The sequence below is a fragment of the Orcinus orca genome, chromosome 10 (genome assembly GCF_937001465.1).
Source record: "Orcinus orca chromosome 10, mOrcOrc1.1, whole genome shotgun sequence".
NCBI classification, from domain to species: domain Eukaryota; kingdom Metazoa; phylum Chordata; class Mammalia; order Artiodactyla; family Delphinidae; genus Orcinus; species Orcinus orca.
Window position 1 is genome coordinate 2,478,155 of NC_064568.1, and position 13,076 is coordinate 2,491,230.

General features: G+C 57.5%; 1 protein-coding gene across 6 annotated transcripts in view; it reads right to left on the reverse strand.

The window, feature by feature from the left end:
• The window catches only part of IQSEC1 (IQ motif and Sec7 domain ArfGEF 1), a 330,995-nt gene that overhangs the window by 149,204 nt on the left and 168,715 nt on the right, over positions 1-13,076 (reverse strand). The window contains exon 1 of one of the 6 annotated variants that reach the window (XM_033414150.2): positions 9,399-9,690. The exons of the other annotated variants lie outside the window; for them this stretch is intronic. Within the exon in view, the coding sequence (XP_033270041.1) occupies positions 9,399-9,421 (23 nt within the window). The 5' untranslated portion in view covers positions 9,422-9,690. Of the gene's footprint in view, positions 1-9,398; positions 9,691-13,076 lie in introns of those variants that run through there. 6 annotated transcript variants of the gene reach the window in all.

Here is a 13,076-nt window from a genome sequence, read left to right on the forward strand (position 1 = left end):
GATAACAGAGCAAATGTGAGAAGACACTTGTGTTATCTTGGCCTGGTGAGGCCTTCGAGAGAGCCCCGGGCTGATGATTCCAGCGAGAGCCGCACTGATTAAAAACGTACTGCTTCCCTTATTAACCATTCCAAACAGATGCCGGGACCAGCTTGCTGAGGAATGAAATTAGCCACACTCTGACCGCCGCCCGAGGAGCCCAGGGGCTGCTCCGATGGGACCCTCTCATGGGGACTCCTCCGGGGTCATGCACTTCTGGGAACAGGGAGCAGGGGGCATCTTGGGCTCCTGGAGCCCTCAGGTCCCCAGCTCATCCCCTGGAAATCGGATAAACCGGAGGGAAGGCCAGGGACCCCGCTGGGTCTGTCCAGTGAGCCTGGTCCCGAGGTACGGGTGGGCCGGGCCCCGAGCCGGCACCACGCGTGGGCTGCCTTGGACCCTGCTGCCCGCAGCCTCGCCGGCCTCGTCCCGGCTGCCCCGCAACCCGTGACGAGGCCCTCTGCCAGAAGCCGAGCCACTGAACGGTCAACGTGCAGGAGGACAGACCCATCAAGAACACGCGCTTGCTTTAACCTTTCAGTTTTAGTTGGCTGCATTAATTTTAGTCTTCAAAATGGCACTCGAAGGAACGGTCAGTCTGCGTCTGTCCCAGCTCCTGCTGCTGGGTGGAGGAGGGACGTGGGGACTGAGGGCAGGAGAGCCAGCTGCCCGCACTACCGCTGTGCTGACAGCACTGGGCAGCAGGGCAGTCCCGCAGGTCCAGGGAGCAGGCCGCCCGGCCGAGGGCAGCTCGGGGTGGGGGCCAGGGAGCCTGGGTCTCAGCTCTGCCAGGGGCTCTGGGAGCATGGACCAGACCCTGCTCCAAGGTCTCAAACTGGGTGCCAGGGACCGACCAGGCCCCAGCTGGCAACTAAAGGGAGGAGGCTGGTCCCAGTGCCCTGGTGGGGTTCAGCCTTGGGGAGAAGGCTTGTGACCACACAGGCCTCCCATGGAGGCACTGAGACAGGGTGTGGCGTGGTCGCTAGCCTTCCTGTCCCACAGTCACCAAGGGTCCAGGCATCAGACCCAACACCTGCCCCAGGCCTTTTTTCTCCAATTAAACTTTTAATTTTGAGATAACTGTAGATTCACTTATAGTTGTTAAAAATAATACAGAGAGATCCTATCTACACTTTACCCTGTTTCCCCCAACGACCTGCAAAACTACAGGACAACATCACCAGCACAATGCTGACGGTACCAGCCACCATCCTGGACAGATTTCCTGTTTCATGCATACTCGTGTGTCTCTGTAGCGGAGGGAGGGCTTAGTTCCACGTGGTTCTATGTGCATGTTCACGTCAAGACGCGCAATAGTTCCGTCACCGCAAAGACCCCTCGTCCAACCCCCCGTCTTGATAGCTCCAACCTGTGCTACCCTTTCTCTGGTCTAAAATGAAGTTCATGAATCATATGATCTATCTACACACATATTTTAAAACAAAAATCAACAGAATGCCCTAGTTGTAACAATACAGAGAGAAAAACAGGAAAGCACTTTATAATGAAGTGACCTGCGTATTAGGGGTGGGCACACAGGGAGGCAGTCAGTCGCCCGCCCCTCTAGGTGACAGCGGCTACACACCCAGGCGGGTACAGGGGTTTGCTCGCCACTCGGGTGCCACGAGGGACGCCGCCCTCGGTGCCGTGATGCTCTCAGTGGTGACAGCTCTTGGCAGAGCTCTGAACATATCAGAGTCTGATCTTCCCCTGACTGTGAGGACAGCAGCCGCATTCCTGGAAAGGTCAATGTGCTGACAATCACGAGAAATGTGTTTAGTGGTTTAGGTGTCACGTGGAGTGAGGCGCAGATTCAGATAACCACGCGCGGATTTTCACTTTCATGAGGATCTGGGGAGACATTCGCAGGTCTCGGCTGTGCAGGGCTGCCCCCTACACCCTAGGGAATGGGCTCCCCGGGCTCCACCAACCAGACACCTCTCCTTGCATCCACCCTGAATGCCGCCCACGTGCCCGGCGGCCCCTGCTGAAAGCCCCTAGCACACTGTCTAACCCCGCACTGGCAACTCCACCTGTGTCTGTGTCCTCTGGGCAGGGGTCACTGCCCCCCAGGATGCAGTCCATGCCCAGCGCTGAACAGAAGCTAATAAATGTGCCAGCAGAACGGATCTGGACCGACAGCCAGCCCAGGACAAACAGGCTGCTGGGAGGCCTGGTGTGATCTTATCCTCGGATGCCCCAGGACCAGACCCGCCCACCTCCGCTCTCCTGCCGCGGCTTTGCTTCCTTCATGGAGACCACTCTGCCAGCCACCGGTCAGGGCTTCCCGCTAGAGGGAGAACATCACCTCCTTCAAGGGCTCGCTGGTTACCAGGTCCCCCCAGTGGGCCCTCAAATCCAGAACTGCAAAGCAGCGATCGGAAACTCTTTGTGTAACTGGCTGGGTGGTTGAAGCACTTCAACAATAAAGTATTTACATCGACGCACAGAACTTCCCCAGAAGGACCCCAAGAAAGTGGACACAGTGGTGGCCTCTGGGCAGAGGGACAGCAGAGGGAGGCGCCTTTGCACTGTGTACAGACATTTTTGTACCATGTGGATGAATTATCTCTCAATTATACGAATAAACAAAGAACAGCCAAAAAAGATGGAAGCAGGTATTATTGGTGTGATTAAAAACTGAGCACCTACTGCGTGTCACGTACCCCCAAGGACCCAACTCCTTGGGCTACTTATATCCTGGAGGACTGGGTTCTGGTGGGGAGACCAGAGCCTCACGCCCACGCCCCCCTCCCCTCCCCTAGGACAGAAACTTGGACAAGGCAGTGGAGGCATCAGCCAGCAGGTGTCCAGCAGACCCAGCCCTCCCCAGACAATGCCAGGGGTCCTCGGGGCTGAGTGGTCCATCAGCAGAGAAGGAGGCTGAACTTTACCACTCACACCTGCCTTTATTCAAGAAAGGGTAACTCCAAACCACAATGAGGTGCTACTTCACACCCTGAGGACTGCTATCGCAAAAACAAACAAACAAGAAACACAAAACAAAATAGCAGGTGTGAGCGAGGATGTGGAGAAACTGGAACCCTTGTGCAATGGTGGCAGGAATGTAAAATAGTGCAGCTGCTGTGGAAAACAGTATGGAGGTTCCTCAGAAAAGTTAAACATAGAATTACCATATGATCCAGCAATTCTTCTGGGTATATACATAAAAGAATTGAAAGCAGGGTCTCAAGGATATATTTGAACACCCATGTTCAATTATTCACAGTAGCCGAAAGGTGGAAGCAACACAGGTATCCACAGACAGACAAATGGATCAACAAAGTGTGGTCTATACACACGATGGAATATTATTCAGCCTTAAAAGGAAGGAAATCCTGACACAGGCTACAACGTGGATTAACCTTGGAAACATTATGTTAAGCGAAATAAGCCAATCACAGAGAGACGAATACTACGTGATTCCACTTATATGAGTCCCTAGAGCAGTCAAATCCACGGAGACAGAAAGGAGGATGGTGGGTGCCCGGGGCCTGGGGCAGGGGAAGGGGGGCTCGTGTTTAGTGGGGTCTGAGCTTCAGTTTGGGAAGATGAGAAAGTTCTGGAGATGACGGTGGTGATGGCCGCACAACAGTGTGAATGTACTTCATGCCACCGAACTGCACGCTTAAAAACGGCTAAACTGGTAAATTTTATGTTATGTGTATTTTACGACAGTTTTAAAAAGAAGGTTATTGGTGTCTTGCCAGGCCAGGGCCTACACGGATGCCAGGAAACAAAGGCAGGGCCTTGCCTGGGAAGGTCCCAGTCGGTGGGGGAGACAGAGAAGCAGGTGGCTGGGAACAACAGAGGGGCCTGCACCGTGGCAAAGGGGAGGACCAGTGACGGGGAATTCGGCGAGGAGACAATTCGCCTGGGGAGTCGAGAGAGAGGCGTGATCGCATCTCGAGGTCTGAGGTGAGGGGGAGAAAGGGCCCTCCCGGCAGAGGGACCAGCAAGGGCTCTCCCAAAAGGGCAGGCAGGACGGGCGTGGGGTGGGCCTCTGGGGCCCTATTTGAGGTGTGTCCCCGCTTGAGACTGTCAGTTGCAGGCGGCAGGGCCTGGCCCAGCACACAGACTGGGTGCTTGACAACCACTGTGGAGTGAGTGAATGAATGAGCCGGTGGATGATGACGCCCCCGGGGACCACAAGTGATACACAGGACGGGCTGTGTGGGAAAGAGCCAGAATGTCTGAAACTCAGTTTCTGCTTCTGGTAGGCCCTGGTCCCTCTCCCCTCCACCTCCTGTGTGAGTCCGCATAACAGAACCGTCAAAAGCTGACCCTGCCGCTCTCGTTCCAGATGAGGTCACAGGCCCAGAGAGGGCAAGAGGCTGGCCCAGGGTCACACAGCAAGGCAGGGGCAGAGCTGGAGCGCAGCATCCTTCCCCTGCTCTGTGAGCTCCAGGGAGGGCCAGAGCCTCAGAGACCAAGGGGCAGGGGTGAGTGGAGGGAGAGAGAGAGAACAAGAGCCAGTGAGCAGGTGGGCGGGGGGGGGGGGGGTGCGGAGCAGACACCGGCTTTGGGGAAAGCAGCAGCCTCAAGGTGAGCCTGGTGGGCACTTAGCACCTGGCCACAATGCCTCCTAGGTCCCTGCAGGTGGAGACAAAACCAACTTCATCCGCAGGCCCCAGGTGCTGGGCTCCCTGCCGCTGCCAGACAAGGCACCCTCAGCGCCCTGGACGAGGGCCGGAGCCGTGGCCACGTTCTAGTTCCCGGGGGAGCACGCGTGGGGGGAGGGGCAGAACCCCGTGGCCGGGGGTCAGGAACCTGATCGGGGACAAGGCACCAGGGGCCGTGTCTGTCACCCGGCTCTGCCTGGCCGCCCTCTGGCCCTGCTGTCTGCCCACCTTCTGTGTACCTGCGTTTTCCCTCAAGGGCGGACAGAATGGGGCTGCTGAAGAGTGGGGTCTGCGGAGGAAGGACAGACCCCACAGGAGATGCTGCAGGAAAGCGCTTTGCCAAGGGCGGGCGGCAAGGACGAGCCCCACCCCGGTCCCGGCTTGGTAGCGTCCCTCAGGGCGAGCTGGGGGTCCCTGTCCACACCCCTGGGCACCAGCCAGCCCAGACCAGAACTGAGTGTGAAGGTCAGCCTCACGGTGGAGAGGGGATGGGTCCCTCTCACCCGGGCCACAGAGCTGCCTGGCAGGCCACGAGCCGGGGCCTCCTGGGGACCACCCTGGCTCCCGGGCCGGCCCTGAGCAGACCTGCGGGCAGCAGCTGCGGACGGCCCCAGGCGGTGCGGAGGGCCGAGGGCCTGTGATGAGGACGCTGTTGCTCTCCGGGGACACATGTGCCCCGCTGTGGGCACAGGAAAAGGATGGCTGAGAGCCCTGCCCGGTCTCCCTACCCCCAACTTCCTTCTACAGTCCAGCGATGTAACCACGGCCGCCACCTCAGATCAGAGCCCTCCGTGGCTGCCCATGGACCCTGCCTGCAGGGAGAGCCCCTCCGCCTCCTGTCCTGGCCCCGCCCACACCTCCGGGCTCACCTCTCACTTCCTTGCTCACCCTCAGGGGTGCGGGGCTGGAGGCAGACCCGACCACTTTGAGTAAAAGCCTGCGGTACATCACAGAGCACTAGAGCCGGGCTCTGGGGCTGCCCTGTCTGCGTGCAAGCCCAGCTCTACCCCTCACTGGGGCACGTTATTCGGTGATTCAGTCGCATTGTCTGTACAAAGGGGATAACAACAGCCCCACTTCCCAGGGTCTCTGTGAAGGTCAAATGAGCTAGCGCCTGCAGAATGCTTGCAACCTGAGGCCTGAGGTTTGCATACCTGGAGCGCCCTCCCCTCCTTGACCACCTGGCAACCTCCTTTCACCCTCCACGCCTACTGTGGGTTGCAGGAACACTCCCCACCTCCAGGTCATCGTCCTGTCCCGGTCCTTGGCACTCTATACTGACACCGTCTGTTCATGGCCTGCAGGCTGCCAGAAGGCAGAAACTATTTCTTACTGGGCTCTGCACCCCCTTGCTTAGGGCAATGCCTGGCACAAGATCCCTCATTCATTCAACCAACAAAGATTTACTGAGAAACTACTATATGCCCAGTGCTTTTCTAGGTGCTGGAGATGCAGCAGCTAACACACTGTCAACCTCTCTGCCCTGGTGCAGCTGACACTCTAGTGGCCAAGATGGACCAACCAACCCCAAAGTAGGGACACAGCGGCAGGCCAGACGGAGACAGTGCTGGGCAGGGAAGGGGCGGGGGAATGTCAGGGTGGGATCTGCCATCTAGATTTGGTGGCTCCAGGCAGAGTGAATGAATGAATGAGCAAATGAATGAATGAATTATAAATGAGCGCCTCACTTCAGCCCCCTCCCCGCCAGCAGCTCCAAGAGTCTCACACACTCACTGCAAACTCCCTGCAGCCCGACTCCCTATATTCCAGTAGCAGGAAGTGACGTGCCCGTGTTAGGTGTAGTTACTGTTGGGAGGGGGCTGACATTAATTAAGACACCGTTAATTAAGCTGTCAGTACAGTAATGGCCTTGGTTGTTAGCAAATTTGATTAAGGAACTGACTCTTGGAGGCCTCACGATTTCCCCATCTCATTAATAAATCTTCTCCCGCTCCCGCTGTCACCCCTTCTCCCGTTCACTCGGCCACCTCCATCAGTGCCTGAGCTCCCAGGTGGGGACCCGCCTCCTCTCAGTGCCTACGCAGTCTAGATTCCAAAGCTCTCTTGGGAGCCCAAACGGTGGAGGGGAAGAGACTGGAGGACAGGGAGGTGGGGAAGGGATGGGGCGGGTCGCTGGCAGGGCTCCTTCTGGAGCACGTGTGTCCGGGCCTGCTGTGCAGCATATTGAGGGAGGGATGTACCGCCAAGTGCATGGCAGGAAGCAGCCATGAGACCTCAGTCAAGTTGCTACCCCTTTCTGAGCCTCAGTTTCCTCCTCTGTAAAATGGGATCATTAACACCCCACTTTATGGCAGTGGCGAGAACCAATGAGGCAAGTGGCATGAGAAGCCTCGAAGCCCAGTAGTGCAGCTCTGATGGTGGCTACGGTGGTCCTGGGCTGGCGTTTCCAGCTGTCCTGAAAGTTAAGCATCTGGAGACACTCAACTCCCCAGCCCTCCCCACACTGAAAGCCCGGGGAACAACAAGGTTGGAGCGGCAGGTGAGGGATACCCCTGGTTCAGGTCCCCAAATCTTTCTATAAAGCAGTGTGACCCCTCCTCTTCAGCCACCCCCTCCCCAGTCTCTCTGCAATCTCTGGTGCCTGTGGGTTTGGTGGCAGCACGAGGGGGGACGGCCTGGGTGTTGTGCTGCCAGACTGTGGGAGCCTGAAAGCCAGGGCAGCATGAAGAGACCCACAGGAGGGAGGCAGGGAGCCCAGAGTGCCCGACGCGCTGCCCTTCCCACCAGCCCAGCCCCTCTCCCAGGTGAGCAGGTGAGACAGGCGTGGTCTGTGGGTCCTTCCAGGGGCCATGTGTTAAAAATGCAGGTTCCTGGGCTCCCGGCAGACCGAATGAGTCTGTACTGGTATCCAGGAGGGGTACTGAAATCAGTATGGTAGCTGTGTCCTCAGCAATATCATGATCGGATAGGTTTGGGCAGTGATGCCAAGGGAAATGGTTGCATCTGTGAACATCAGCCACAGCTGTGCATCAAAATCCCATGGAGAACTAAAACGATCCTGAGGCTTGGGCGCTCCCCGGACGCATAGACTGGAATCTCTGGGGATGGGACTGAGGCACGGGAGCTTTAAAAAATTCTCCAGTGCTTCTAGCGTAGAGCCTGGGCTGAGACCCCCACCCTCAGGCCAGGACACTCCAAGTTTCCTGGGGAGCTTTGCTGAGCCTCAGTTTCCCCATCTCTAGAATGGGAGTCTTAGTGTCCGCCCAGCCAAGGCTGCTGTGCGGATTCCACCGAGACCAGGCGCTGGGCCTAGTGCAGGCAACATCCGACGTCACATTTCACCCTGATGACACCCCCTCTCCCCCGGGGTTTAACAGTCCCTGAGAGTTGAGAATTTCTCTGACATCGGGCTCCTGGGCCCAGGCAAAGGTGTGGCAGAAAAAAGATGGCTGCCTCGGACCTATTCCCAGCAAGAGCAGAAGTTCCGTGCCGGGAAAGGATTTACTATTTGTTTCCCAGAAAAGCCGGGGCCTTGTCACAGGGAGGGAGAACTCTGGCGTGTTCTGCTCGCATCAACAAACCAACCCGTGGGCTTTTCCACTTAAAAAGCAAATAAACATCATAGCCAACGAAAGACCCAGGCCACCCTCATGACCCCAGGGGCTCCCGCCCGGCCGGCTGACACAGTGGCAGGAGCAATGTTTCCTTTCCTTCACGCTCCGTTAGCGAGAGAGCTGTCTGTCCCCTGATGGAGGGGAGTGGGTGCGGCTTCACTAGGGGGTCCAGCGGCCCTTGTCATGGTATAGGGGGGTTCAAGGCCTTGGAGTGCCCCCAGATGTCCCCCTACATAATGTTCCAGGCCTCACCTTTCCAGTCCGGGGGACTGAACCCAGCCTGAGGGTCCAGCTCTGCCCTCTGATCTTACAAGGTCTGAGGTCACTGAACAGCCCCAAGAGGCCTGGCCTGCGCAAGGTACCTAGGGCAGGAGGAGACGTGGGTCTGTGTCTCAACCCCTACGGCTTCCGGTCCCAGAGGAGGGGTCCTGTGAGGCCAGAGACCAAAGGCTGCGCACCCCAGAACAGAACATCGCAGAGCCCCGGAGAGCTGCGAGGGAAGCTGGCATTCTAATGTGACGCCCCAGGAAGCCTGGCTTAACGAGGCCCAGGCTTGGCTTTCCATAAATACCCGGACCTGTGATGTCACTGCCCCGTGCAGACTTCCACAGCCTCTGCCGCTGGCCTGGGGCCCAGCAGACAGGTGTTTGCTTCTGGCCCACAGAACACCTGGGTGGCACAGAGGGACACTGTTGCTCCCTGCTCACAAGGGCAGGCTGGACCTTCACCTGTCCCTGGAGGGCACAGCACCCTGTGCCCACCCTGACCTTCCTGCCAACCTTCCATCAGCGGTGACTGAAGAGCCGGGCACGAGAAGCATTTTCCAAATGGACACAGGTGGGCTGTACCAAACGCCACAATGGTAGCAGCAGGTCGGGGGACCCTGTACGTAGATTTGGGGTGCTACGTACCCTCAGAGACAGGGAATTTTACAGCCCAACAGAGTCCTGCTGACTAACAGCCTTTCCTCATCGTCACCACTGACAAACACCTCCACTGCAGGGAACAAATGCTGGCATCTCTGCCTGGAGGCCACCTCCCTCTGCAAGCCACCTGCACAGCAACCCACCCCTCCCCGCACAGAGCCCCCGCTCCAGCTCCAGGCTGGGCTGCGGCCCCTCTGGCCTCGAGTCCCAGGCATAAACCTGCCACCTATACTCACAAATAGCGTCTTCTGCACGCCATCCTGTTTGGGGGCAGTTTTCCCTTCTCTCTCCCTCTCCAGTGGTGAAGGCTCAACGTGGTTGGAGGAGCGCGATGCTCAGGCGAGAAGTGGAAGGGAATGAAATTAAATCGAGGGCGAGTCACATTCCCGGGGGTGGCAGGCTGCTCCACGGAGGCTGGGCCAGGAGCAGGGGGTGGCAGCAGCGGGCTACGGGGGGCCCAGGTAACGCAGGGCTCACGCCGAGCCTGGCAGCCTGCGAAGACGTCGAGTCACCATGGTCGCCAGGTTGGGCGTGGGGGGGGGGCGCGTGGGCCTCGCTGCTACCTGAGACCACCTCGGGCTTTTTCCCTCCCGTACATCCGGGGTGGCGGGGCGCCGCGGGGAGGGGAGGGCTGGGGGAGTGTCCGCACCCGCTTTGCTCTCGCAGCATCCGGAGGAGGGACCGGCGCAGAGACTCCCCCGCGCCCCAGGAGCTACGTAGTGCGGCCGCGCTGGACCAATCGCCGAGGCGCTCGTCGCCATGGCAACCGCAGCATCAGGCGCGGCCGCCCAGTGGCGCCCTCGCAGCAAAGTCACCCACCAGGCGGAGAGCGCCCGCGCCACGGCCGGCACTCGGAACCTGTAAATCTGTTCCCAAAATGCATGCGCTGCCCCGGAGCCTACGATGACGCTGCTTCCCAGGGTGGCTTCTCTGCCTTTGCGACGGAGACGTGCGAGGCACGGAGTGCACGGGGTTGGCGTCTTGGAGTCAGGCCGACAGATTCCCAGACTGGCTCTGCCTCTCAAAGGCCCTGAGATCTTGGGCAAGCCGCCTCTCTTCTGGGAGCCTTGATCTATGATACTGTAAACTGGGATCACAGCAGCTGTGTCACAGGGTTCCAGGAGGGCTTACCACACACATCAGCCGCACAGATGCGGAGCTGCTATCATTCGTGCCGGCCATGTCCTGGGGCTAGCGAAATCTCTGGTCTAGCTGTGGTGCCCGCTCATTCATTTACCCACTCACTCACTCATTCCAAAGGCACTGCTGTGGGACTGGCAACCCAGTGGTGAATAAGGCAAAGTTATCCGCCCTCATTCATTCATTAGAATGCCCCGTTTACATTCTACGGGGGAAACAGGAAGTCAACATGTAGTCAAAGATCAAAGACATAATTTTGCATAGTAATAAGGATCAGGATAAAAATAAAGCAGAAGGCGGGAGGGAGGGGGAGGGGAGGGAGGGAAGCCCCCTCCCTCACATCAGAGGTGGGGGGGGTCAGGGAGGGCACACGTGGGCTGAGACATGTATGATGGAAGATCTAGCGGGGGAACATTCCAGGCAGAGGGAAGATCTAGTGTCAAGGTCCTGAGGCAGAAATGAGCTTAGTGTGTTTGAGTACGTTTGAGGACGCCAGTGTGGCTGGAGTGAGTGAGTCCCCGGGAGGTGACGATGAGAAGGTCGCCATCCATCCTCCTCTCCCAGATTCACTTTAAACTGGTCAGAGTCTGTTTCCTCACATGTAAACCAGGAACTCCAAATCTATTTCATATATACATACATATATATATATATATATACATATAATTTTTAAGCACATTATAATCCTCATAACAACCTCAGTGGGATATAAGATTTTACAGAAGAGGAAACTAAAGCCAGAGGTTCAGCAACTGACCCAGGGTCACACAGCTGGTGGGCGGCACACCAGGGCAGTCTGGCTCCAAAGTCTCGGCACTTAAGCTCTTGCAAAACTTCCTCACTGGGACAACTACATGAGCAAATGGGTAGGAATGCCCCTGCCCCTTGGTAGCAACTCAGAAGGCCATTCTCTCCTTCCCATTTTCTCTGGGCTTTCAGACCCGCTGAATTTAGGTGAAGGAGGGTTGCTGCATCGTCTAGTTTTGTTTTAGTCTTTCCTTTACAGTGGTGGAAACAGAACTCAGAGAAGGCAAGTGACTTGCCTGAAGTTGCACAGCACAGAGTGGCAGGGGTGGGACTGGGAGCCAGTTCTGGCTGTACACCCTCACACGGAGCAGCAGTAGAGATGAGGGCTGGGCCACGGAGGTGAAGGGCATCAGAGCTGCAAGAGGCTTCCTGAATGACACCTGTCAAGGACGCATCTTCCTCCAGCAGGTACTTCACTCCCCGAGAAGAAGGCTGTCAGGTAAGTGGGCTGAACTTGTGGCAGAGCCCACCCACCTCTCCCCCCACTGCAGCTGCACAAGATTTTGAGAACAACGCAAAAATCACAACAACTATGACCACGAGGCTGGTTTTGTTTCAGCTCCGATGTTTAGTGACTCCTCAGAGGCTCCCCACTCAGAGGGGGCTCACCTCCCTGCATGGCAGAGCCAGGACTCAAACCCCCATCTCTGTGGCTTCCAGGCCTGGGCCCTAGCATCTCTCCTCAGGACCTCCTCAGAGTGGGGATTATTTTATCACATCCATTTTCCAGAGGAGGAAACTGAGGCTCAAAGGAGTGCGGTGGGTGGACCTGATGGCAGGGCCGGCTCCAGTGTCCCTTTCCTGGGTCTCCACTTTCAGAACCCTGGAGCCTCCCTGGGGGTCATGATATCACCTGCACGCCCACTGCTTTTTGACACTTCCTCCTCACAAAGTTACATGTGTGTTTCTTACATGTTAGTCTGTTATTTCGAAATAAGGCAAATGGAGAAGACCCCGGAGTTCAGACGCAAATGCCGACTGTAGGTGTTTACAAGGCACGAAGGTGGGTTTCTAGCACACGGTCAGGTGCAAGGGAGTCTCCGAAAATTGTCGAGCTGAGATTAGAGACCCACAGGCTTGTCCTTTTGGAAAGTGACAACGGTCACTCAGCAAGGAGGTGTGCCCACATGTGCAGGCGTGTGTGTGTGTGGGGGGGGGCTTTGCCTGCATCACACCACGCCTGCACCATCACCATTGGAGGGTGGGTTTGTCAGCACACTTTCCAGATGTGAAGGCTGAGGTCATGAGCGGGTCCAAGGGCACACAACGAGGAAGTGGCGCTGCAGGACTTTGTACTGAGCGGTTGGTGGGGCTCTCCCAACCGTAACCAGATGCCTGAGGTGGGGAGCACAGGTCAGCCGGCCTCTCCAAAGGCAGGCTCACCCACCCACGCCCTCCTGCAGGCCCGGGACTGGGGCACATCGGAACTGGCGTTGGGACAGGTCCTCACCCCAGCAGTCACCCACTCTCTGGGTCACTCCGGAAATGCCGGCATTCACCCCCTGCCCCCGACCTGGTCACTGTGGACCCCTGGAAGGAACCCAGACTGGGAGGAGAAAGCAGAGGCCAAAGGTGGTAGGAAAACGTTTCACACTCAGGGCTTCCCGCCTCCACTGGAAAATTCCACCCTGCAGGCGGACAGGCACATTCACACAGAGAGCATACTGCTCCTGCAACCTGGGGCCACTGCCCCCATCTGTCCCCACCGTGAAAGGAGCACAACAGCGTGTGATGGAGGAAGGACACAGAGGGCTGGAGCACAACAGCGTGTGATGGAGGAAGGACACAGAGGGCTGGAGCAGATCCCCAGGTCACGGGACCTTCCAGGCCACTGCTGGTGGGGGAGGGGGTGGGGAGGGGTCCCAGCATCCTCCCATCTACATTCTGACTCTTCAAATCTCAGAATCACAAATCCTTCAAGGCCTGGAATTTTTTTTCATTCTTGCTTAAGCTTTACGGTTTAAAGG